This window comes from Pipistrellus kuhlii, unplaced genomic scaffold (genome assembly GCF_014108245.1).
Source record: "Pipistrellus kuhlii isolate mPipKuh1 unplaced genomic scaffold, mPipKuh1.p scaffold_m20_p_2, whole genome shotgun sequence".
NCBI classification, from domain to species: Eukaryota; Metazoa; Chordata; class Mammalia; order Chiroptera; family Vespertilionidae; genus Pipistrellus; species Pipistrellus kuhlii.
In genome coordinates this window covers 1,372,800-1,399,871 of record NW_023425515.1, presented here as the reverse complement: position 1 = coordinate 1,399,871, position 27,072 = coordinate 1,372,800, and the positions used below count along the sequence as shown (strand labels likewise).

Here is a 27,072-nt window from a genome sequence, read left to right as displayed (position 1 = left end):
TGTGAATGAATTGTAATGTAAAATAATTTGATGGTTGGGGGTCACCTCAACATGAAAAACTGTATTAAAGGGTCACGGCATTAGAAAGGTTGAGAACCATTGTAAGGAAGGGACATTTGTTCTTTGCTCTTCTAGAGAAGGGCATAGTTTGGGATTCTGTGAATACTTTCTGTAATTCTGGCAGCGTTAGCAACTAAATATACAAGACATCCAGTTACATGTGAAGGTTTATTTTCTAATTGCCTATGCAATTTTTAATTTATTGACAAAAATAAAGATAGGACATTTAGAACATCTCAATAAAGTCCATCCAGAATGCAGTACAGGAGATGTGTCTTGCATTCACAGCAAGTCTGGTATTCCTAATTCTGGGATTATAGTCAGAGTTATATGGCATTTACATACATAGATGACATCTTAGGCGTCTGTAAGCACGTATCAAAAATTATGTCCTGCTCAGCCAGCATGGCTCAATGGTTGAGTGTGGACCTAAGGACAAGGAGATCATGGTTTGATTCTTAGTGAGGGCACATGCCCAGGATGTGAGCTCAATCCCCAGTGTGGGGCATGCAGGAGGCAGCTGATCAATGATTCTCTCTCATCATTGATGTTTCTATCTCTCCATCCCTCTCACTTTCCCTCTGAAATCAATAAAAAAAGATATGTCCTTATTTTGCACAATCAATTCTTGTAATTTTATTAGGAATTACCCATCACTTCTAATCAAGAGCTTTTTCTTCGTCTTCTATGTTTATACACCAGCAACATAGCAATTGGAAAAAAAAAAATTCCTGTCCCCAATTTTTGAGCATCTACCGTGAACATCCCAGGATTATGATTTTTGGATTGATTACTTTAAACCCACAGGATTATCTGACTTGATGGAATGGACAGCCAGGATGGAACAGCCAACCACCACACATCAAGTGGAGGGGACACCAAGTTCCCAGGAGACAGACAGAAGATGAGAATGAAGGGAAAGGGCTGAAGCCTTATTTCTGCCTCGTATTTTGTTGTTAGTCAGCATTTAGTGGAAAAACTTTGGGGGGGGGGGTGGGCATTGAACTTAATCCATCGATGTTTCTGAAAGACTGTGGAAATTGGTCCTCCTGGGAAGGCTGAGAATGTAATGTCAGACAGTTGTAATGTAAGATGAGTGGCCAAACTTTGCCTGCAAAGAAGTTCTTGCCTACTGGGAGAAGGGCTTACATGAGAGCTGCTCAGTCAACCCCTAGCTTTCCATTTTTACACTTTTCTCACTGTCTTCCTTATTTTTCAATGATGATGGTGAAGATTTTGTTTTATATTCTTTAAAAAAATCAGAACATCATAATAAGAAAAAGTTTACTGACAAATACCAGTACCTCAAGAAGTTAACTCTTTTCATCTTTAAAATATCAGTTAGGTTCTCACATATCAGTTCATTGCACATTCTAACTGTGCAGACTCTTGGCTCTGCTCTGAGGCCCTTCAGGCTGAGAACCAACAGCCACCACTCACTGCGGAACCCAGGCCCAGGGTTTGGTTGATTGGCAGGTCATTCTGATTAAAGATAAACTAAAACTCTCAAAGGACAAAATGTGTGCAGTTGATTCATTAGAAATGAAATGTCAAGCTTTGGACCTTCAAGTGTACATCTTCCCAGGGGAAGAACATCAATTGCACCTTGGACGTACCCTGGGTCAAATGTAGGAAGTCGGGTGCGCGCTACAGAGCTTGAAAACCAAGACTGAATGTTGATGCCTCTCATTAAAGAGTCCCATCCCACGGAGCTATGATGAGATAACCAGGATTCAAAACTAGTTATTTCAAAGAAAAGCTGAGATTGAAACACTGTAAGGCTCCCTATGTCACGTGATCAAAAGTTTAACCTTAGACCATGGTGACAAGACAGAGAATGAAGGCCAAGGGTGAGATGATCTTTACCGAGCTACCAGGCCAAAGGCCCTGTGCCTTCTATGCCTTGCTTTTCTATTTTCTTCTTCCTCCAGGTGATATAGGAGGACTGAGCATCTAAGCAAGAGATAAGGAATCATACTGTAATAGAAGTGTCACGTCTCTACACTTTACATTTTAATGATTGTGAAATCACAGTGAAGTAAAAATTGAAAATTGAATTCAATGGGCTGTTTAAATGCATCTAAATATCTGGTCCACTCACTGATAGCATCTCCTCCCCACCCCCCACTTTTGAACCAGCTATTTCAATTTCTGGTTTCCTCTCTGAGCTGTAACATCCCCATGAGTGGAGCAGGGAACCCCTGGGTGCCTCCACCCCATCCCAGTGGTGGCCCACTGTGAGGGCCAATGAGGGAAACTTTGCTATGCTTCTGGGACCACTGGCTGCTGGGTACCATTCAGTATAACACATCTTATTTCTGAAATAAGACATGGCTTTGTGATTTCTCTGATGGAACACAGTATTTTTGAATGGTCTCACTGAGAAGGCCTGGTGCATTAGAAATCCTTAAAGACACAAAAGCCTTTTTGGGTCAAAAACACTCCACTAGTTGACTTCTTAGTTGCGGGGGGTAGAGGGGTGTGTTCAGGCATGAATATATTTCAGTCACAAGACTGTTCACATAGAATCAGTTTGCCATCAGAATCCTTTCTTTGTTAGCATTAGAGTCAACATTAGTGTTTTGTAGAAAGTAATAATAAATATCACTGGAAAATGCTAAGTTTCAAACCAGCCACGACTTTAGAGCTATGTATGAAAAACCACACTGTAATATCACTTATTGACTTCCACAAGTATTGGCTTTTAAGACACTGCATATTTATTTTGTGTGTAGTGCGAAAGATTAGGTGATCAAGTCTTACAAATTTGGTTGAAGTAGATTGCCAAGTGAACATAAAAGAGATTTTTCTATCCTGTGCTACATCATTGTACCATATACAATATAAGCATGTGAGATTCCTAACCTTGGTCACATTCCAAGTGACATTGATGGCAATACTGTGAGAAGAATTTACTTGTGCGACGGAAGATCTGTAAACATGCCCCTGGCATTATTCTTCTGCCAATTATACTACAACATACAATAAAAAAGCACACATCACAACGAAAAGGGGTCACATCTAAGTACACATAATTTTTTTAAGATCTAAGATAAACTGCCATAAAGTTATCAACAGAAACAGAGGAAAACTTCCTGAATAATAAGACAAAACCTCTTGTGCATTGAGATTGTTCTTTGAACCTTTACGACTTTACCCCCATTATTCTGGCCCTGCAATAGATGGGCTGCTCCAGGTCAGTGGTGTTAGCCACATGTTCTGCTAAAAGGACATTTGAAATCTGGTGACATCAAGAGATGGCCACACTTGTGGTCCATGTCACCCGTTCACCAAACAATCTGAATCCCAACCACTTTCCCCATTTCCTCCAAGTCCCAATGTTTCCCATCTCAGAGAACAAAATTTTAATTGCAAATGTCTTTCATTTAAGAGCTAGGGTGTGCATCCCTGTGTGTGTGTGTGTGTGTGTGTATTATATGTGTGTGTCACATGCATGTGTGTGCCTGTGTCTGTGTTGTTTGCATGCCTGTGCCTATGTATGCATGTATATATACATATGTGGCATCTACATACTTATAGTCACAATTTTCTTGAGGGAATATGCAAATCCATCTGTTTCGAATGAAGTGAGAATTCACCTTTAGCACATTTAGCCAATTGTTGCCCATATTTTCTCTACTCCAAAGACATTCAGGGTGCCTGGTCCCCAAATTCTGCCAAAGGCAAATGTTACCTTTGTAACACTGAGTTGCACAAGCTTTGTTTAAATACTGAGGACATTCTTGACATGTTATCAAATTATCAAATTTTGTTTATGCTTCCAGGAGTGGTCTGTGTATGAATTATTCATCCTCAGCCATTCCCCTTCCTCGTGACTCCACCTGGCCTGCTAGATTTCACCATCGGAGCACACATCTGACCATGGCACAACTTCATTTTCCTGTGGTTCTAACCATCATCAACAACCAGGTACTTAGCACGAATGAGTCGACCATTACTTACAAGAGTTTTATTTTGCTCTCGGAATGTCAGTGGCACTTCCTCTGTGGACAGATATTTTAATAGATCAGGGATGAAGCGGCTGAAAGGAAGCTTGGTGCACAATGATGAACCGAAGGACAGATCTAGAGGCCACCTGGACAGGGGACCCTCACTGCCCCGCAGCTTCTGAGGTTACTCTGAATGCACTGCCTAGAGAGAAGCTTTCCAAACTCCTGTGTGCGTGAGTCCGTGGGGGCCTGGCGACCATATAGATTTGAGTCTCTAAGTGAGGTAGGGCCTGGGCCTCCATGTGGCTAATAAGTTCTTGAGGGGCTGATGCTACTGGCCTGGGAGCCACATGTTGAATAGGAAGGGGCTAGTACATTCCAGCAAAAATTAGTGCGGACAACAGCCTAGTTCCATCTGTACATGTTCTCACAACTGGTAATTCCTGATTGACCGATTCCGCGCTGCACAATTAAGTCCACTGGGAAAAGGCAGAAGTGGAATCATTATGTTTTGTGAATATAGACTCCCCCTGCTCCATTTGCTGTATTAACAAATAGCCTCCAGAACATACAACATTTTCTCTGCTTGAAAAGAGTTTAAACAATGATGTGAGTGAACACTGAACCACATTTCAAGGCCATAATGCCTTTGCTATTGGATTGCATAAATACCTTATATTACAGCTGACGACCTTATAGAGAAATGCCTCCCTTCACTCTCAGCATGCTGGATGTCTGTCCATCCTGTAGGACGTCTGCAATCGCCCTACACCAGTGGCTGGCAAACTCATTAGTCAACAGAGCCAAATATCGACAGTAACAACAATTAAAATTTCTTTGGAGAGCCAATTTTTTTAACTTAAACTTCTTCTAACGCCACTTCTTCAAAATAGACTTGCCCAGGCCATGGTATTTTGGGGAAGAACCACACTCAGGGCGCCAAAGAGCTACATGTGGCTCACAAGTCACAATTTGCCGACCACGGCCCTACACCACGTCCTGCGAAATATAAAAATTTGAACTTTGGGAGTTCGCTTCAGACAAAGCAACTAAACAAGGAGCCCTCTCGAAGGTAGAGAGATTCTTGTTGCATCACCAAATCAAAGGAGAAGATGGATGTTGCCCATCAGGGGAGTGTGTTTAGAAGGTACCCACCCAATTTTGTTCAAAGGAGCTCCGATGTGGGAATGGCCGCAGGGTCAACCGAGGCCAGGGCGCCGCCATCAGACATTGCTCTGCTGTAACAGGAGAGTCCGCAGTTCTCTCTCCCGCTGGTCCTCCTGCCTGTACTTCTCCTCCAGCTTCTGCTTCTCGGAATCCGCGCAGTAAAACGTGCTGTCGGGGCTCTTCCGGATCTGCTCGAACTGGCTGAAGTCAGCCACGTACTTGCCATTCTTGGAGAGAGAGACCACGGGCACGAACTCAAAGCCCCAGTAGATCTCCTCGGGGATGTACGACGTGCGGCTCTGGCACACGGCGCTGGTGGACTCCACGGTGGCGTTGAGGAGCACCACGAGCTCAAAGTCCTTCTCCTTTAGGTTTTGGGGGGTGAGGTCTCTCAGGGGACTGGTCTCATCCAGCACGTGGTAGAAGGTCAAGGGCAAGATGAGGAAGGGGCTCTCGGAAGAGGAGTCCACGTGGAACTTGACGGAGGCCTGGTTGAGGAGGATGCGCTCGCCCTCCTTGGTGACATGGGTCTGCAGGAGCTTGCCGGAGAGCTGGCACTGGATCAGGAGGCTCTTGCGCATGTTGGCCACCTGGATCACCAGGCACATCTTCCCGTTCTGCTTGGTGATGACCGCGCAGTGGCTGAACTTGATGGTCTCCGCCCGCTTCTTGGGCCTGGCGATTTTGGCCAGGAAGGTGCCCGTGATGAAGATCTCGATCAGGGTGGTGATGACCAGCTGGGCGACCAGCAGGAAGATGGCATGAGGGCACTCCTCCGTGATGGAGCGGACGCCGTAGCCGATGGTGGTCTGGGACTCCAGGGAGAAGAGGAACGCCCCCGTGAGCGAGTCCACCTTCATGATGCAGGGGGTGTGGTTAGAGATGGGCACGCTGGGCTCTAGGTCCCCGTGAATGAACGCGATGGCATAGTAGATCACGCCGAAGAGGAACCAGGTCATGACGAAGGTGGCCGCGAACAGGGTGAGCTTGTATCGCCACTTCATGTCGATCACGGTGGTCCACAGGTCCTGCAGGTAGAGCAGGTAGATGCCATCCACCTTGTCGATCCTCACGTTGCTGTGCCCGCTCTTGGACATGACTCGGGGCCTGTCCGAGTGCTTCACCAGGGGAGCGTGGGACATGCTGAGGTGCACGGGGTCCATTGCCGGCCTCCTGGGACCACCTAGGAAGGGTCAAAGAGAGACGTGTTGTCACTGTCACAGGTGGCAGAATGCCCAGCAGCCAGAACCTGGATAAACAGGTGACATGAGCATGAAAGCATGTGGATGGACAGAAGCAAGGAGACTTCTGAAAGCAAGACGGACCCACTTAGACTTGAGGGAGGAGCGTGGCCCTGGAGACAAGCAAACCCGAGTTCAAAGCGGACTCTCCCAGTTATCCGCTGGGTGAGCCGGGACAAGCAATTAACCTCTCTGGCCCTCAGCTCTCTGATCTGTAAAATGAGAATGAAGCCTAATCTTCAGGGTTTTGTGATGGTTAAATGAGATAGTGCTATAAAGGGCCAAAACCGAGCCCCCATTCACCCCCATTCACCCCCATTCACCCCTCTCCCTCCCTCCGCTTCCCCCCCCACCCCCAGTTTAAAATGCGATGCGAATCTTCCCTCTGCGGTACCATACTCACATGCAGCAACCCCACAGGGTGTTAGGCATGCTTCTGTGTATCCGACTACCATCCAATTGTAGAGAATTTAAAAGTAAGTTGGCTAAGCATAGGGTCAGTAGAGATAGAACTAAAATTTACCATCCATAGGTAGTTCTTGATGAGCGACAGAGAATACAAATACAAATTTTTAAAACTTGTAATAAAAATATTTAAAACTTACCCTTTTGCATGGTATTCCCTGAAATAGCCATTTATCACAACCCCCCCGCCCCCCTTCCAATGAGTACTCTAGAATCCACGACCTCTCCTAATCTTGGTTACATCAGAGGAGACTAAGTTATCCCCAGCCAAAAACAAACACGTAGTGAATAATTAAGCTTGACGAATAGCTTCGTCGATACGCCGGTTAATCTTAGAAGTGCTATCAATATCCCGCATCAGGGGTGGCATTTCGGTATGGCACACACATGCTGCCTTGCCTCTTTAGAACTCCGCAGAACCGGCATGGGGATGCACTCGAAAGAGTTAAAGAACAAGTGAGCACGCGCAGGCACGGAGCCGTGGGGCCAGCAGACCTACCGGGAAGCAAGCTGGGCTCCTTCCCTGGCTGCTGGTCCACAGACAGGGACCCGCTGGGGCTGAGGCCACCCAGCCTCTTAAGCACCTGCCCGGGGATTGGGCTGAGTCACCCCTAATTCCTTGGAAAGATAATGGGAGTGATGAGGGGGAACTCTACCTGGCTGGCATGTTTACTTTTCCCACCCCAAATGGCATTGAAAACATTTTTTTTTTTTTTTTAAATCCCTGTGATCAAAAGGAACTGGTATGCAGCGGTCTGTGATTCATGCCATAACCTTGCTTTGGAGCAATGGGACCTGGATCGGAGGTTTGAGAGTCATTCTTAGCAAATCCCGCCAAGGAGGGTGAAAGGGGTCCATCCCAGGCGGCCACGTGGCCCTTCAGTGTTCCTCTCCGTCAGCGGGAGGTTCACTGACTGACTGTCCCCGGAATGACCTGGCTCTTTTCTGAGAAAGGAAACTCATTCTCTCTTGTTATGTCCATGGCAAAGGAGGGCCGTGAGCTGTTCCGGATTTATTTTCCCCACTGAAGCCTGTTCCTCTTACTTGGGGATCCATTTAAAAGAAACGCACAGGGTCTCTCATGGGCGAGCCTGGCTCTGTAGCCCCCCCCCCCCCCCGCTGCAGCCTCCCGTCTCCGTGGCCACGGGGGACGGGACCAGGGGGAACATTACGCTTGGAAGCAAGGCCACACTGGCGTGCCCAAGGGCAGCGTCAAGCTCAGAACTCCCGCTTGTCAGAGACAAGTCACTGCCTGCCCTTAACACACAACCTGCGGGATGGAGCCTGCCGTTCAGGCCGCTGCAATGGAAACGGAGGCTGCAGATGGGGGTGTGAGGGAAACATGGGGTCCCGCGGGCACAAGCAGCTACCGGGAAGCCTGGCCTGGGGTGTGTGGAGGCTGTGCCATGGAGCTCCAGCCTTAACCTCTCCCCTGGGGCAGCGGGCCAGCAGGAAGAGCTGCATCCGCTTCCTCCCCCTGTTCCTGCAGGCCTGTGTCCACGTCACCGACCCACAGCGCCGCCTAGCGGCCCCGAGCGTGGCCGGGGCAGGAAGTCCTGGGGCCTCTGGGCCTCGGGGTCAGCATCTCTCCATGCAAAGGAGCAGCGGGGGGACAGCACTCCGAGGGGACCCCTTCGGCCTCCGCTCTGCACCCCGTGCCCCCCGCGCTGCTGGCTGCTGGCCACTTACTCAGCAGGTCAGAAGCCGTCTTCTTGAGGGCGGGCGCACCGTCCTGGCTCCCCTTCGCCCACCTGGCCACCATGGGGCGCTGCTCCTGCCTGCAAGAGAGAGGGACACGTGGGGTTCGCAGGTGTTCCCAAAGAAGCTGGCCCAGTGAGACGGACCCTCCTCAGCCCCACTCCCCCCACCCCCAGGGCTGGGCCCAGCATTCCTCCCGGACCCTGGCAGGCTGGCTTGGTGCCAGGCCCAGGCTCAGGAGGGTTTGGGGATTAAATTGCAGCCCCAAGCCCAGCCCTCGGGAGGGAACTCTCACCCTCCGGAGGGAGTGCCACCGTAAAGCCCCCTGGAAAGAGGGTGAACTGGCCCCCATTGAGGCCCACTGTCCACTGGCCCGGGCAGGAGGCAGGAAGGGGAAGTGCGGAGGAAGTAAACACTGCGGGCTGAAGGGAAGAGTCTAGAATATTTTTACCGCCTGTGGAAACGCATTATTGTTGTTGAGTCACAGACCGTCAGAGTTGAAAGGACTGTCAAAGCCTAGGCATCCGACACCCATTTCGCAAGCGAGGTGGCGGGGACCTGGGCGGCGGGGCACCCCGCCTTCCTCACGGCAGGAAGAGCGGGGCCAGAGACCTAAGCCTCGGCCGCCGGCGTTGAATGTGATCGCTTTCAGATCCACAGGGTCTGTTACCTCCTCCTGTTCTGAAGTGCCTCTTCCTGAGCCCCCCCCCCCTCTCTCTCTCACACACACACACACACACACACTCACACTTGCACACACTGCTTCTCCGTCTTACACGAAGACGGATACACACACTTCACTCTTTTCTAATCCACCAGAGACTGGAAATAATTGCGGTAGTTACTCTTCTATCATTAAGTAATCCCAGCCATCAACCTGCGTAGCTTCTTCTACAGCAGTTCTCCCGGGTGCTAGTGAGTTTGGCAAATGAACGCTTTCTCCGTCATCCTTCTGTGGGGGTCCAGCAATGACCTCACTCACATGCCTGCTTTATCACTCACACTTTATCACACTTTATCAGGTGCTTTTTTTTTTAATGATTTTTATTGATTTCAGAGAGGGAGGAAGAGGGGGGAGAGATAACAATATCAATGATGAGAGGGAATCATTGACTGGCTGCCTCCTGCACGCCTCACACTGGGGACTGAGCCTGCAACCCAGGCATGTGCCCTGACAAGCTGTGACCTCTTGGTTCACAGGTCAACACTCAACCACTGAGCCATGCCCGCGGGGCATCGTATGCTCTTCATTTTTAGTATTTTATTCCTCCTCAGGAGGAGGGAACCGAGGCACTGACAGGCTCAGTGAATCACCCAAACTCTCCGCAGCTGGCAGGCGACAGCAGCGCCCCCCGGAGGCGCCTGCACCCATGCTGGCCGCCACCCAATACAGATGCTCAAGTTCAGGGGCCAAAGAACCGCCTGCAAGGCTGGGAGTTTTTCATTCGGGAAGTCTGGGTGGAGCCCAAGGATTTGCATGTCTGACAGGTTCGCAGGTGATGTGTGGCTCCAGGAACACAGGTGGAGAGCCAGCAGGCCGTGACACCCAGGTGGAGTTTCTCCCCTCTCCCCCCACCCCCACTGCCTCTCAGCATTCTCAGATAAGACTGTCGCACACAGGCAAGGCAAGCATCTGGTGATTAGTTTCCAGAATGTCCAATCTATACCATCTTTACAGGTGAATGCCAGCTACTCAGTGGACCCGTGCTAGGAATTAACTTTTTAGAGTATTAACGATTTTTTCCCCTAGTTAATGCAACACTGATACCTTCTAAAAACCCAGCGCCCAGCTGAGTCCAAGTTTATAAGTTTCCCATTTGCTTGTGCTGGGAAAACTTCTCTTCGTGTTCCGGGGGGCAACAAGGCCTTTGATCCTGCAGAAAAATGACCAAGTAAAACTTGGGGAGACAGCAGGTTCCCAAACCTGGACTTTCTCCCGCCTCAGTGAGTCCTTCTCTGATCTCCATGAGGTGGTGGGACCCCAGCTTGAACTGTAGCATTGGCTTTAATCAAAGTTTGATGAGAATTTGACTTTAAAGCTCTAGCAAAACAGCTTCCTGTTTGTAAGAAAAGTTGCTCAAAAACTCAAAAAGCTTCCTTGGATGTTGACTATTACTGACAAAACAACATCTCTCTCTCTCTCTCTCTCTCTCTCTCTCTCTCTCTCTCTCTCTCTCTCTCTCTCTCGCTTACGAATCCAAAATACCTGGTTAAATTTCACTTTAAAGGCACACAGGGTTAAATATTAAATAGGCAAAGAAATGCTTGACAAGGGGTTCGCTGGGCTCGGAAGGTTTAACAGTAATTGACAATAAAATCAGTGAGGCTTAACTAGCCTCCCTTTGGATCCTGGGACCGTGGCCGCATGGCACACAGGATCTCTGGCACTGGCCTCCCGCCATTGTCCCCTGCTCCTTCCCCCTCTGCCCCCCCTCCCACTGTCCAGGACACGCTTCAGTGGCCGGCCTGCCTGTTCCAAACCCACTTCTTGATTCCACCCACGTCTGCCGAGGACACGATGGCTGTGCCCAGATGGCCTTGGTCATGCACACACTCAGTGAGGAGGGATGAGGTGACCCATGTTGACTCCCAGCGGATTCCCAAGGGCGGCCTCTGGTCCTCCTCTGCAGGGAAATCACTCTTTCCGCCTGGGGACCCATTCCCCCCCTCAGGCCTGGAGGACTGAGGATGGCCGCCTGGAGGGGTGGCAGCGCCTGGGGCGATGGCAAAGACTCACACAGCCATCGGGGGAGGAACTAGCTGAGATCATGGCACACTTGTGCTTCCATTTCCTATGTCCTAATGACCCTGGTCTTATCGACATGAACTGGGCTCTAACTCGCAGAGATTCCGTCATTGTTGCCCTTGCTCATTGTTTGTTGCTGCCAGTTACTGGCCACCAGGATCTGTCCATAGAATCCCTCCCTGCAGGGGTGGTGTTTTCACCCATGTGTCCCACGTGGTCATATGACTGCTTTAGCCAATGAAGTGTGAGGTGGGGTGACTCGGGCCACACCTGGACAGAGGGATGTGGCACCGCCTTGGAGAAGGCTCAGGTTGAGCTGTTCCTTCTATGGGGACCAGGAGGAGGGGACACTTGGACACAAGCTATAGCTAAACCAAAGCTGACTTGTCAGATGGTGAGAAAAACTCCTGTTGCCATGAGCCATTGAATTCTTGGAATTGTCACTGAGACAAAACCCACAGACACCCTTTCTACAGATCTTGTGCCTGACCTACAAGGTGCTGTGCTTAAAGGAACATGTAAAGCCTTCGGCTATCCTTAATGTAAACTCTAAATCCTGGTCTGTGACAAAACGAGGAATAGAAAAAATCCAAATGAACAAGATTCCAACCAGAAGAAGAATGGAGAAAAGAAGTGAAAAGTTGAATACTTTTTCTCATTAACTACTTCTCAACCAATATTTAAATGTACCTTGACAAGACAATTGTTCAGGGCAAGGAATAAGCCTTAGATACCTTGACTCAAATGTTCTGTGGAGCAGGAAGCCTGTGGTTGGGGACGTGGTGGCCGGGCGTCTGTGAGGACAGACAGACACACTGGGGAGTACTGGGGGCCATCATCATCAGGTCGCCGCTGCCTCTTGCTGAGAAGGGGGCACAGGACACTTCACAAAGCAGTTCCAGACGGTGTTAGCTAACCCTGGGAACAAAGTATTTTCTCCACGTTCTAATGAGTACTGCAAGAGTTGGTGCTGCACCATTATCTGCTCAGTGAATTGTGTAGACGGCCTGGGAAATTCACAAGCATGTAAGCTGGAATGTCTGCAAGTTCAGACTCACTACCTTGAAACAAAGGAGCAGAAACAGTCCATGGGGTTAAATAAACAAATATGGTGGCTGCCGGGCAGAGTCTCCAGGTAGCCAGGCGCAATGGCTTCTTCTACTGGAACAGGGGGCACCATCCTGAGGACATGGGAGGCCTGAGGAGGGAGCATGCGTTCTGGGGCCATGAGAGCTGCAGCTGGAAGGACCTTAGCCGGCCTCCAGCTAAGCCTCCCCTGTGCGTGGTGATCACATGTGTTCCCAAAGCAGGTGATGTGCTCAGACGACCGGGACGCTTTACCTACGAAACCTTTAAACACCACACGGTCTGCACCCATTGGAGAGTCATTCCACATGTTTGTACAGGACAGGCTCTGAGAAGTCCTCCAGCACAGACACCTGCCTAACTGGTGTTTATCTGACCTTTCCAGAACTTTAAAGAGTGCCAATCTGGTCTAAACTGTAATTTACGTCTGGGACGGGGGGAGGGGGGAGAATAAAAAAGAGAGCAATTTGTTCAAGGTCCCTGAGTTGATGGCAAGGGTAGGCCATTCTGTAGGCAGACACCTCTCGTGGTTGCCATGAAATATCCGGAGGTGAGCCGTCCATCTCACTGGACACTGAAGGTAGGTCAGCATAGAATAGGGGACCCCCGCGGGCAGCATGGCATCACTTGGGGTTCATTAGAAATGCCACTTCTCGGGCCCAGGCTTCACCTGCTGAATCACAGTGTCTCAGTGCTGCCCAGGAACCTGTCTTACGAGGAACGCAGCCCCCAAAGGCTCCCATGGCTGGTTCGCCTGTGTGCTGGCGTGTGACTTGGCCCGGCCTTCCTTTTGTCCTATTATCCACTGGAAAACCAACAAGTGCTCCTTTCAAAACAAACCCCACATTTTGCATTGCATGGGAGCGTCTAATGATCCAATTTGCCTCTGTGGTCAGATATTTAGTCTTTTCCCTATGTTCCATTCCATTGTTATTGTTTTGAATTCCATAAGTCCCTTTCCATTTCTAAATGTGGTTTGCATAGTTATACCCTTTCCTCCTCAACGCAGTCTTTTTTTCTTTTCTTTTCTTTTTTTTTTTTACATTCCATAGAACATCAACCTTTCTCCACTCCGCAGAGACAAGTTTCAACACATACCGGGTTCAACGGGAGATTCATTTTCCATTTTCCATGGCAAAGAATCTGAGCACCGGGATAAGTCAGAGGTATCATTTGCCGAATGTGCTTGCAAAGACAGTTTAATTTCAGGCCCTTTATTTGCAAGAGAGCTGGCTAACCCAAATAAAACATTATCCATCTGTCTGTTGTTACGAGTGACCAACTTCAGCTGCACGTTATTACTTAATAGCAGCTAACTTTCCTATAGAGTAAGCGCAGCAGCTGAAGGGAGAATGGAAATTTCCTTTGGTCTGCCCCCCTGCCTCGCCATGCTCCAACATGTGAAGAGATTGGTAACAAGCACTGTCTCCCTGTAATCACAGCAGGGCTCGGGCCTGCATTGTTGGGAGATGACTGGGGAAGCTTATGTCTGAGGCGAGGAGAGAAGCCCAGGGCGAGCGGACTGCCTTAGCTTCCCGGAGGTGCTGCCCCCATCTTCTCGGCAGAGAAGAGGCTCCTGGGATTTTGTCTGCATTAGTTCAAAGGCAGCACAGACAAGACAGTCCCGTCCCCATAAGGAGAAAGAAGCGCAGAGCGTTGAGTCCTTCTGGTGTGACCTGAAGTGAGTGAGAGTGGAAGGCATCTGCTTTTGCAGACAGTACTGGTGGGAAAAGATTACTTGTATTGATTTCAGAGATGAAGGGAGGGAGAGATAGAAACATCAGTGATGAGAGAGAATCATGGATCGGCTGCTTGCTGCACGTCCCACACTGGGGATCAAGCCCACAACCCAAGCCTGTGCCCCAACTGGGAATGGAAGCGTGACCTCCTGGTTCATAGGTCAATACTCAACCACTGAGCCAAGCCAGCCAAGCCTGGCAGAGAAGGATTTCATTCGGTGTATTTCATCCACTTCATGAAACCTCACACTTGTCTCAGTTGGAGCATGAGAAAAGGAAGAAAAGAACGGGAGCAAGCAAAGGTGCCACTTGCTCTCGTCGTTGTCCTAGAACGATGGGCAGATCCTGGGTTTTTTATAAGGTGTTTCTCAAGGTGATTTCCCCCTACATAAACTTCTCACTCACTAAGACAGTGAATGCACCGCCCTTAACTACTCATGTCTTTCTCTGTCTCGCATTATAATATTTTTACGATGTAAAGGCATGGAGATAGAGAAAGAGAATCACATTATGAATGTACATGCTGACTTCAGGCGGGCTTAGTTTACTGGCTTCATTCTGACCACCTATCCTTCTGTTTAAAGTGAATTTGGAACTGTTGGTCTCTGATGGATGATTAACGGCCTTAGGTGTGACTCACCTGTGTAAGAGGGTGGAATTCTTCTCCTTGGTGATTTCCATGCTCATTATGATCATGATTGGAATCTCATTCCAGAAAAAGGCAAGTACGACTTTTGCTAGGCTTGGGACTGAGTTATTTAACAACGGGAGGTTTCTGAAGGTTTTGAAATTCCCTCTCACTGTCAGTCTAATCGTTGACCACATTGCTCTGATATGGAAACTGGATAACACAGGGTCTCCGGGCAACACAGCTAATACCAACATTTTTGGATTGCAGTTCGTTTACTTTAGGAACTGGCAGTATTTCCGAATTGTGTGCTTGTCCCAAAGTTGAAAACATAGACGCTGTGAGTGGTGAGTGATAATAAGGAAATTTCACATGTCAAAATACTTCCCTTCACATTCACTCAGAACCTGAGCCCTCTAGAGAAGCAGTGCCCATCGGTAAACAGTGTGAGAAAACATGTCCTGACCATCAGTGGTTAATCAGCTTGAGCACTGTTGGCCTAACTATGGTGTTTTTAGGGCTGTTGGGTAAAATACAAGATGTCCTGCCCTGGCCGGTTTGGCTCAGTGGATAGAGTGTCAGCTTACGTCGATCAAGGGCACGTACCTTGGTTGTGGGCACATCCCCAATAGGAGATGTGCAGGAGGCAGCTGATCGATGTTTCTAACTCTATCTCTCTCCCTTCCTCTCTGTAAATATATATATATATATATATATATATATATATATATATATATATATATATATATTTTTTTTTTTTTTTTTTTTTTTTTAAATACAAGATATCCAGTTAAAACTAAATTTCAGATGGACAACAGCTAATTGTTTAGTACCAGGATGGGATATAAACATGCACTAGGCATTATTCGGTGTCTGTCTGAAACCCACCAGCGGCTCTCTCTAGAGACAGGCCTAGGCGCTGAGGCCAGAGCCATTCCGTGAAGGGCTCAGGGGCTCCATGAGGACCATTGCCTTCCTCCCAGGGGAAGGAGCACCTCAGGGTTTCAGTCACATCAGAGAGAGGCTCAGACTTGCTTTTTTGTTTGTGTTGTTAATCCTCACCTGAGGATGTTTTTCCATTGATTTTTAGAGAGTGGAAGGAGAAGGGAAAGACAGAGAAACATGGATGTGAAAGAGACACATCGATTGGTTGCCTCCTGCATGCACCCCAATCAGGGTCAGGGATCGAGCCTACAATCAAGCTATACGCCCTTGACGGGAATCAAACCCGGGGCCCACGGGCCAATGTTATACCTACTGAGCCAAACCGGCCAGGCCAGACTTGCTTTTCAAAGTCATTACTTTGACCCAGCATGGGGAGTGGGTAGGAAAGACACAAGCATAAATGCTGAGAGTCTGGTGAACTGGGGCTTTCAGGGCCCCCTAAAATGCTGCTGCCTGGACAAGGGCGGTGCTAGCAGATCAAAGAAGCGAGGACCCCATTGCAGGTGGGCTCAAAGGGCAACTCTGTGTGAGCAGGGACAGGAGAGAGTGGGGGGAGGGTGGACAGGCAGACGAGGTCCTAAAGCTGATTCTTGACATCCCTGCCTGAAAATGAGGTGACGGAGTTTACTGTCTCAGATGGACCTTCCTCTGGAATTCAAAAAGTATTCCTATGTTATCAGATAGCCTAGTTACCCAATGGTTTGCTATCCTATGGGATTGGAGCTCACTTGGGACTTTCTTTTTTTTAAAAAAGAAAATAAGTATATTTTTATTGATTTCAGAGAGGAAGGGAGAGGGAGAGAGAGATAGAAACATCAATGATGAGAGAGAGAGAAGTCCGGGCAGAGAGGCCATCCCAGGGAACTCAGAGCTGTCCAGGTTTCGTGACTGGCGGGGCTCATTTGAAGATATGGGATGTGATGTTCTGGGTCAGAGGGGAATCAGTTCCAATCTAACTGGGGGTGAACGTGGGGTGGGGGAGGGGCACACAGATGTCACTGACTTAAATGACTGAGCTAGAAAAAAAGACTTAGGCTCTATTTGGATTCAGAGCACAAGGACTATCCTTCCATGTTCTGCCTTGAAGAGAAAATGGTTTTACATTCTCAAACTGACCACGTTGATAAGCACTTGGGGTCTCACATACCCCATCTAAGCCAACGCATCCTTCCCTATGTGTGTTTCATATCTCACACAGCTTCCGCACGCTGACCAGCCTCCACAGCGCCCTCAGGGGCCCTCAGCTCTACCTGCCTCCTTAGAACGGGCATCTGATGTGTTGAGCCAAGGTGATCCAAGAGCAGGCTGCAAGGAGGTGATAGCAATAGAATCGTTCAAATGTAGACTCTACTGCATCCTTTTAAATGTTTATATTTTGTGCATATTTTATAATGTACATCCTATGTTAGTACAGCACAAAAAATGTATGCATTGTTCATGTATGTCTCCGTGTGTGTGTGTGTGTGTGTGTGTGTGTGTGTAGGGGGTTGTGAAATTTCGAAGCCATTGCTTTAGGCTAGTGGTTATTAAATTTTAATGTGCAGATTCCATGGGGATCCTATTAGAATGCAGATGTCTGGGTCCAGAGGTCTGGGCTGAGTTCTGAGAAAGTACACTTCCAGCCGGCGCCCAGGTGATGGAGCTGAGGCTGGAGGAGGCTGCCCTGTGGGTGGCATCAGCCTTTTGCACCAGGGCTGCTCATGGAACTATAGCACAGAACACAGAAGACAGAGTCCGTGACGGGCCTCATCACTCCCACCTTGACCATGGGGAAGCACCCCTGCAGATGCTGGGAGAAGGCACCTCCCTCATTCCAAGAAGAGGAAGGTGTGGAGGCCAGGGAGGCTGGTTTCTCTCACAGAACTCGGCCGAGAAGGGGCCTCTCAGAAGCTTGCTGGGCACATGGCTTTACCTATGGGAGAAAGTTCAAGGTCACTAGCGGACCTTATAACGTTTTTAAAAGCACTGTTTATAAATCACCATACAGCATTACAAACAGCCCTGCAGACAGCAGTTCTTTTCCAGTGTTTGGCTTCTATCTGGAAAGTTCCTTTATGAAAAGCATAGCTGGAAACCAAGGTCTTGGCCACTCCTGATTGTCAAAGGTCCTGTGATGCTAATGCTAAGGGGAAGGGGCTAAGTCGGGAGTTACTGGCTAATAAGAGCTACCTCCAAACACTCTCACCCTGATGGGCCACTGAGGTTGGGAGTCAATGGGTTTCAAATGCTCCTTGACCAAAGAAGAGGAGAAAAATGAAGCGCACACACACACACATAATGCAGCCAAGCAGGACTTGGTCTCTAACCACCTTGATATCCAAGCAAGACCACATGTTCATGTTTAACACACACAATGGAGTGGTTGGGAACCCATAGTCTAGGCTTCCTGAAGCTGTGGGAGTGGGGACAGAGAGTGTGTCTAGTGAGAGCAATAGTTTGGAATATGGAGGTTTGGAAAAGTGCCATGTAAAGAACTGGAAGAAGAGGAAGTGTCTAAAATGGTGCTGAGAAGGAGCCAGAAAAGTCACTGGGAGGAGACCATAGCAATAGTAAGAAATGCTGTGAAGTGCTGAAGAAGATGAGGAATAAAATGTGCCCACTGGCTGAGCTGCTAGTGATTCCGGTGGAATGTGTGAAGACACTCTCCCCTGGGCTGAAGAGTCATCACACAGCCAACGAGGACATGGAAGAATGTGGCGTTTCTTTCCTCCTCAAAGATTTTCCCACATCCACTGATTCTGTTCCCCAAGGTGCAAAGTCAGTGCTCCCTGACAGGGAGTCAGCATTGTGCCACACCGCTTGCAACCCTTTTTTTTTTTTAATATATATTTTATTGATTTTTTTAGAGAGGAAAGGAGAGAGATAGAGAGCTAGAAACATCGATGAGAGAGAAACATCGAACAGCTGCTTCTTGCACACTCCCCACTGGGGATGTGCCCGCAACCAAGGTACATGTCCTCGACCAGAATCGAACCCAGGACCTTTCAGTCCACACACCGACGCTCTACCACTGAGCCAAACCGGTTTCGGCACCACTTGCAACCCTTGACCATGGCCACATGGACTTCAATCTTATCACCTAGATAATCCTTGTTTCCATCCCTGCTCCCCTGCCCTTTCATCACCTGCTCATCTCTGGCTTTTTCTTGACCTCCTTCCCAACTTACTGCCTTTTAAAGCAAATATCTCTACATGCAAATATAACCTTTCAAAAGTCTATGTTTCTTCCCACAGCAATCTCTTCCTGCTCTAGGCTCTTTTAGGACCCCCAACTCTCCTTTACCACTAACATGTAGCGTCACCATGCCTAGCGCAGCATCATGATTTTCTCTCAATGTACCTGTTTTCCCTGACACTTGGCAAGTTCTTTGAGGGCAGGGTTGGGGCCATCTCTGTATCCACAGTAACACAATTCCTGGCATTCAATAGGTATTCAAAAAAAAGTTGTAATGACTCATACTCATCACTCTAAAACGAGTCAACAGAATAATAAAAAATGGACTAATAATCAATCCATAAATTAAAATATGTGAGTGGTTTCAGCACATTTATCATTACATGTGAAGTTTTCTAAATTGCCTCTTTGGAGTGATTTATAATATTTACACATTGTTCTATCTCATGGGAAACGAGTTTCCATAGTGTTGAAATCCCCTGGGCTAAGGAACCCTTCTTTTATCTGCCTGATGCAGGCACTCCCAGAAGCGGGACTAACCCTGTCACTCAGTCAATGACGCCTGCTGTGGTTCACGAGTGCCCTCCCAGAGTACATGTTCAGATCTGGCTTTCCCCACAAGGAGAGTGTATTTCTTATGGGGTGATGAATCAGACCTGGAGTTGCTGGGAGGACTGAAGATTTCCAATGGAGAAGCAGAGTTACTTTCACAGGTGCACTGGCTCCTTGGTCCTGTTGATATCCATTCATTGGGGACCATCTTAGCAGCTTTCTTGACCACATCTTTTAGAAGCCCAAGGGCTTAATTTGAAAATCATGGCGCAGTCAAGAGGGAAAGAGGGAAGCCATGCATCTGTTGAGTATATAGATGTTTCTGCTTATCCTCCCCTGTCCACCATTCGACAGAAAACCACCCATCGAACTCTAGGATTTATTTATTAAAATCGAAGGGGCTATGTTTATTGATCACCTTCTCATTTAGGAGGAAGTAAATCTAGTTTCTAATATGTTCTTCATATCACTATTAAAAAAAACATTGAACAATGTTAGAGGGGAATTATAAAACTCAGACATAGCTTAGAATGTAAATGACGACATGGGTCTTTGACCCTGAGTGGAATACCCTTCTGCCCTGGCCGGGCACTGAACTATGGCACTATTTTCTTGGAGGTGCCACTCTTCTCCAATGACCACTAATCTAAAACCTACCATTCATTGACCCAATTATTCAGCAAACATGTAATACTATTATATGAAAGATGTGGTCTTTGAAACACATAAAGGTGAGTGAATGGTACATGGTTCTAGCCCTCAAAAATATATTATTCAATAGAAGAAATTACATTTATATAAATTGTTATGACACCAAGCAGAATAGAATCCTTCATGTCTAAGCCCTGTCTCATGAACACTTCTATACTTCTACCATAAAACGTATGTTATTCGTTGGTTCATGTGTTTTTCTCATTCTAAATACTCTAAAAGTATTAAGGCAGGGACCTTGTCTTATTCTACTCTATATGGCTGTATACAGCAGTCTTCTTGACTCACATGCATGAATGATATTTATAGAAACATACTAAGGATTTCCTGGAGAAGGATAGGTTTTTTTTTCAACTAGAAGAATCGCAGAAGTTTTCAAGCATTCTGCTGGGAAGGAGGAATGAGGCGGAGGGAGGGGAGGAGGATTTCTTGCATGGGGAATTGCCTATAAAATATGGGATGGTGGTAATGGACTTTCCTGAGTACCCATTTGATGCAGTCAGAGGGTACACCAATGACTCTCAAACATGGCTACATAAGGAAACACCTGGGAAGATTTTCATCTCCCATCCAAGTACTAACCAGGCCTGACCCTGCTTAGCTTCTGAGATCAGACGAGATCGGGCGAATTCAGGGTGGTATGGCCGTAGACCTGGGAAGATTTTCAAATGCCCAAGTGCTATGGCTCCACCAAAGGCCAATTGAATCAGAATCTCTCATGGGGGCAAGGAGAGGGATATATGAGGAGGAGCCGGAGTTTTGCAAATTCTTAAATCTCTCCATTTGTTTCAACTGTGTATCCATGGTTGAGAATCACAATGGTACTTCAAGAAAGTTAGTATTGCCGGGACCGGTTTGGCTCAATGGATAGAGCGTCGGCTTGGGGACTGAAAGGTCCCGGGTTCGATTCCGGTCAAAGGCATGTACCTTGGTTGCGGGCATATCCCCAGTAGGGGGTGTGCAAGAGGCAGCTGATCGATGACTCTCTCTCATCGATGTTTCTAACTCTCTATCTCTCTCCCTTCCTCTCTGTATAAAATCAATAAAATATATTTTAAAAAAAAAAAAAAAAAAAAAAAAAAAAAGAAAGTTAGTATGAGGCCAGACTGGAGGTTAGGCTGGTGGTAGATTTCAAAAGGCCATGGAGGTTAAACTGAAAAGTTGGATCTTCCAACAGGCCAGACACAGCCAGGTTCAGCTAGCCAGGTAGATTGAGACAGTAGCTATAGAGAGATGACTTAGGAGGCTCTTGCATTGGTCCAAGCAATGCATGAACTCAGGAGCATCACTGCTTTGGGTTACCAACAGGTGGAATTTGTGCCCCTATGAGATGTGAAGTGGTGAAGGGGGAACTGGAGCTGGAAGGACCAAGGGGTTTGGTGCCTGGATGAAGAGGAAGCCTTGAATGATAAGGAGAGGGCATTGAAGGCATCATGATGATGTTGACTCTGAGCTTGCTTGCATTGAGGTGTCTGTATCTAGGAAGTAAATCTGGGGCTAGTCGTGAAGATTTGGGAGACATTGCACAAGAGGTAGAAGTTGACCAAATATAAGTCAATGAGACTTGCAAAAAAGAAAAATATGAAACGCAGAAGGCAGCTGAGAGCAGATTGTTGGAGACTGCCTGGATTGAAGAGGAGAGAGGACTTCCCAGAAAAGAAGCTGGAGAAAGAGTAGCAGGTGGCTGAACAGCTATGCCAGTTCCTCAGAGGGGCAACTAAGGAGGCAAGATTTCAAAAAAGGGGACGTGACGCTGAGGTCCAAGATTTGAGGGTGGACAAGAGGGCACTGGTTTTCCAGGGGTGGGTGTAAATCTTAGAAAGGAAAGGGACACCTACTTCCCTCAGACAGGAGGGAAAGAGAAGTGGTATGTCCACTGCATGTGTATATATTCAACATAGGTTCCATTTGTGGAGAGGAGGAGAAAGGGTATGAAAAAATGAACAGTAGAGGATGAGAATTGAGGAACTGAGTTCTTAGTCCAGGGAATGGTGGTCACTTGGTGTAAGAGGAACAGGCTAAAGGATGGAAAACAAAGGTGGGTTAGTTCTGGAGTAGCATGTAGGGTTGGTAATTAAGAGATGAAGAAAGGAGTTCAGCCAGCTGTAAGGCCCCTAACAGACTCCCAGGCAGGAACTGGTATCTTTGGTCACCCCTATGGTCTCCTTGCCATGGCTGAACAGCCTGCGAACACTGCTGGGGTATGGAAGAGGTAGGCTGCCCAGAGCTGAGGATTGGTAAGGCCTCTGTGATAATAGGCTACCAGGACTGGGGCTTACAAATACTACATTAGAAACATAAACATTTGAAAAACCACAGAATGTAAATGCTCAAGGTCGAGCACACTCATCAGCTCATGGAGTCCGTATCGTAATTGAGCACATTAAGAAGCCTACTAGTTCTGCTATCTAGTTTTAGAAGAGCTGTAATTTAGTATCGCTAGGTATCCATTACTCCTGTTTTCCTCATCTGTAAAATGAGAGGTTTGGGCAGAATGACCTCAAATTTCTCTTCCAGGATGGCCCATGGCGAATATTTGAGCGCACGTGAGAGTCTGAGAGTTAATTTACTTGTTTAGCATTCTCATCGAATGTTTAACTATCAGTGTCCAGCATTCAGCTTCAGAGCTAATACAGCTCGGTGAGGTTAGTGAACAAAGCCCCTAGTTCTGTGAGCCACCCTGGGTTTCAAATGGATTGTCCTGTGAAAATGTACAACCTAAATTTTGGTGGCAGAAATCTCAAGTGCTATGGGTAATCAAATAAGATAGTTGATAGAACATTGAAACAGATTGGCTAAAATGATTAGAGATGAATATGTTTTTATATGCAAGCTGGGGAAATTGCTTTGTGGATATTGGGAGAAAAGGGAGAGATGTTGGTTAAAGGATATCGAAGGAGGAGGAGGAAGAAGAGAAGAAGGAGGAGGAGAAAGAGAAGGAGGAGGAGGAGAAAGAGAAAGAGGAGGAGGAGGAGAAAGAGGAGGAGGAGGAAGAAGAAGAGAAGGGGAAGAAGGAGAGGAGAAGGGGGAGGAGAAGAAGAAGAAGAAGAAGAAGAAGAAGAAGAAGAAGAAGAAGAAGAAGAAGAAGAAGAAGAAGGGGAAATAAGAAGAAGGAATGAAGAAGGAAGCAGGAGTCCGCTCAGGAAGTAACCCCCCTCCAGACAGCAGCCGAACAAACGCAACAGCCCTCCAGCCAACCCTAAAAACAGAAAGAAGCCCGAAAGCCAAAAAAAACAAAAAACGAACGAAAGCCTCTGTTTTCTCCATAGCCCGGCTCTTTTTCCCCTATTAGGGTGACCATAGCTAGGGTTATTCAAGAAAGTTACATAAATGAGACTCACCTCACAGAGCTAGGATTAATTTAGAGTAATATAAGTGGAATCTCTCTCATCACTCTCAACAATTGTGAATAAGAACTAACCAGGTCTTGAGTAGATCCTGAAAACCTAAGGTGAAATGTGGTAGACTAGACAGTGTAGAGGTAACTGGCCAGCTGCTATTGTTTAACGGTTTAAGAATCGCCATCACTTCTCACATGCAATGAGACTTGTGGATAACACAAAATCTTGGAAGAAACACACCTAAGAACCTGTGCTTTTCCAGACAGCTGGCTTGTTAGACATCTTCTCATGGAAATCCAGGTCTTTAAGACTGGAAGCTCTGCACTCCCTCCGCAAGTTACTTATTTGTAAATTTAATCTGAACGCATAGCTAATTGCTACTTTTAGAAGCATGCTTGAGGCTTTATTATTAGCTTCACAGCCAAAGCCTTTGTTTATGGTACAGTGCTAATCACTTGTTTTCCTTACATAGTTAATGCCATATTGGCAATCTCACGTGGGACTGCTTGATGGTTTTTTTAGTAGTTTCACAACTCACAGCTTTCTTCAAATCTGTAAGATATGCACTGGTTGAAATTAAAGAATGGAGAGTGGGAAAAACGTTATGCCTGAGGTCAAGATGCCTCACTTTGGTTGAACCTTCCAGAAAGACCAGATCCTCTGAGGTTCGAGTGCTTTGATTTTCCCTTTCCTAGTTGATCAGTAGGATTCACTCCACTCAAGGGGTCTTACCTTGAGTCCAGGTGTTGGGTCCATTTCAGCTGAAGACCCCAGAGATCCGGGGAAGTGCCGAAGGGCCTGGCTCTCTAGGGAGGACGCTGGGAGGGCGTGAGTGCAAATCATACCTAGGAGCTACTGCTTAGGTGACAGCTGAGGGAGTGGGCAGGAACAGCCCTCCACACCAGGAGGTGGGAGCTGGGCAGTGAGTAACTCACCCACCTCCAGGGCAGAGGTCCTGGGACCAGGGCTTGCCGCATGGGTGTTTGATCTTAATGGGTGAGAGGCAGCTCCCTGGCATGGAAAGGTGTGTATAGCGATACAACTCCAGTTTTTTCTAAAGTTATTTGACAACCAATCCTGCTAGCAGAGCCACCACCCAGGCTTGGAAGGGAACACAATGTTCTGTCCCTTATCAGAGGTGCCGGGGCCATGAGGAATTCTCTCTCTTTCTCCCTTTTCTCTGGTGGGAAGGATCGCATCCAGCCTCACACGTCAGCAGTTCTCAGAGCTGCATGGGCCTCACACATTCTGCCAGGAGCCCCACTGAGTGCTAGGTCACAGGTTTTGTGGTGTGTGTGTTTTTATAGAACACTAGGCCCCTTGTGGTGGGTAATCATTATAAACAAGTGGTTATTGCAGACTTGTAGTATCACGCTGAGTGAAACAAGTCAGACGGAAGGGATGAGAACCATATGATTTCACGCACATGTGGGATGTAAGTAACAAAAAGCAGCACAAACAAGCAGAAGACTCATAGACACAGACAGCAGTATGGCGGTTACCGGAGGGGAAGGGCGTCAACTCTAGGGTGATGACAGGAGCCAACTTCGGGTGGTGAGCACACAAGGTAACACACAGAGCACGGACTGTAGGAATGTGCACCTGAAACGTCTATAATGTTATCAAACAATGCTGCCCCAATAACGTTCTCTTTAAAAAACCAATAGACCCCCAACCTAACCCTGTCTAAAACCATATTGGTGGATACGCATCATTATACACCTAGACCAGTGGTCAGCAAACTGCAGCTCATGAGCCACATGTGGCTCTTTCGCCCCTTGAGTTTTTAGCAAAGGCCAGCTTAGGAGTACCCCGATTAAGTTAATAACAATGTACCTCCCTATATAGTTTAAGTTTAAAAAAATTGGCTCTCCAAAGAAATTTCAATCGTCCTGTTGATATGGCTCTGTTGACTGAGTTTGCCGACCACTGGTCTAGAGAAGTGAAATTCAGGGAGGACGTGGTCTGGCTCCATGGGGAAGGGAAAGCCGAGCTTAGCGGGTCTTGAGGGGAGAAGGAGACTGAGAGGGAAAGGTAAGGAATGATGGCTTCCATGAATAAGACCACACACGCAAAGGCAACAAGGAGGGGACGAATCCGGACCAAGTGGCGGGCGGGGCTGATAGGGAAGAGCAGAAGGAGGTGGGAAACCGAGGTCAAGTGATGGAGAGCCTTGGCGGTCTGCCGTTCTGGCACAGAGCTGGAGACCTGGTGGATGTACATGCCAACGAGGCCCTCAGACCCAGAGAAGCCTGCCACTAATTGCAAAGGTCCCCACGTCCCAGCACACCTGGGGCTCTGTTGGTGCCAAACTTACTCCCCGATTTCCGAGAGCCGTGGGTTCTTTCCATACCAGCCCGCGCAGTGTGCACTCAATCTCCAGTTTACGGGGATTTCTCACACACCCGTATACGTTTTCCACTGGAGTCTGTGCTTTTTCCTAGACCCACCCGAATTCCAGAGCATGGTTCACTTGCATGCCAAGTTCCCAGTCTTTCTCTCGGTCACTCTCCTCTCCTTACAAAACCGAGGAGAAAGTTCCCATTGTGATGCTGCTACGGGTTTTTACCAGCGGAGAGCGGACCTCCAGAAGATAATTACGGGGTGGTTTGTGCTTCGGTTTCTGTGGAGAGCGGCAGTCCTGTCTAGAGGCAAAGCCAGAAAATGAGTTTGTCCAAATCTCAACTTTTGTTTATTAAAGTTTGAGTAGCTATGGGGGCCTGATCCCTTTTATACATTAGAAAGAATTAAAACTATGGGTTAAGGTTCTTGTAAGGGCGGTGAGTTATTCTGGAATTCTGAGTTTCTTTATAGTAAAAAGCAATAACAACACAACAGCCACACACACACACACACACACACAAAACTGTAAGAGGGGAAAGTAGGATCGTTTGGGGTGACTTTGAGAATTCTTGTTCCCCGTGGATTCATAGAAGGCAGAAGCAGCTTCCCCACACATTCCCGGAAATCATCTCTTTTGACGCTCCCATTGTCCCCGTGGGTGGAGGGGCTCCAGGTTCACAGATGAGAAACTGAGCAGCGAGGTGGCTTGTGGGAGTATCACGCAGCCTGGGAGTGAGCCCAACCCAGGCTTTCACATCTAAGTGTAACTTCTATTTTATTTTTTTCACCAGCTGTGTTAAGGAAAGCCTGTGTTGAGCTGGGGTGGGGGAAACTGTGAGGATTTGGTGCAGGAGGGTGGAGGCCCGCAGGAGGGGGGAGTTGAGGAGAAGGAGCCAACCTCTGCTGATCTTTCCCACCTGCCCTGCAGAGCGCTATGACCCTGGGCTCAGCTCCTCACCCAAGCGTGCTGTGGCCAGGAGCTCGCACACCTGGACTTACCTCCAGGAATGTCAGGGCTTTTTCTCGCTGCCTTCTCATCTTTTTATTTAAAAATACATTTCTATTGATTTCAGAGAGAAAGGGAGAGGGAGAAGGAGAATTAGAAATATCAACGATGAAAGAGAATCATTGACCTGCTGCATTCTGCTCATCCCACACTGGGGAGCAAACCCACAACCCAGGCATGTGCCCTTGATTGGAATCAAACCCAGGACCCTTCAGTCCA

At 47.6% G+C, this 27,072-nt stretch overlaps 1 protein-coding gene and 2 long non-coding RNA genes across 5 annotated transcripts in view; 1 reads left to right on the top strand and 2 right to left on the bottom strand.

The window, feature by feature from the left end:
* Positions 1 to 9,649, top strand: LOC118723817. The gene is made up of 3 exons (XR_004989383.2): positions 1 to 101; positions 8,792 to 8,800; positions 9,639 to 9,649. It is a non-coding gene; the product is annotated as an uncharacterized LOC118723817 (long non-coding RNA).
* Positions 4,016 to 25,256, bottom strand: LOC123652806. Its single transcript, XR_006742298.1, has 2 exons — positions 25,227 to 25,256; positions 4,016 to 4,776 (listed from the first exon to the last, which is right to left on the bottom strand). It is a non-coding gene; the product is annotated as an uncharacterized LOC123652806 (long non-coding RNA).
* KCNJ15 (potassium inwardly rectifying channel subfamily J member 15) overlaps positions 4,991 to 27,072 on the bottom strand; it is a 34,026-nt gene continuing 11,944 nt past the window's right edge. Inside the window, exons 2-4 of one of the 3 annotated variants that reach the window (XM_045585238.1) lie at positions 19,557 to 19,683; positions 8,573 to 8,661; positions 4,991 to 6,360 (exon numbers count right to left, since the gene is read on the bottom strand). In XM_045585238.1, the coding sequence (XP_045441194.1) occupies positions 5,234 to 6,360; positions 8,573 to 8,661; positions 19,557 to 19,660 (1,320 nt within the window). In that variant the 5' untranslated portion in view covers positions 19,661 to 19,683 and the 3' untranslated portion in view covers positions 4,991 to 5,233. Of the gene's footprint in view, positions 6,361 to 8,572; positions 8,662 to 8,876; positions 8,900 to 19,556; positions 19,684 to 27,072 lie in introns of those variants that run through there. The other 2 variants (XM_036446525.2, XM_036446526.2) reach the window with 2 other exon arrangements.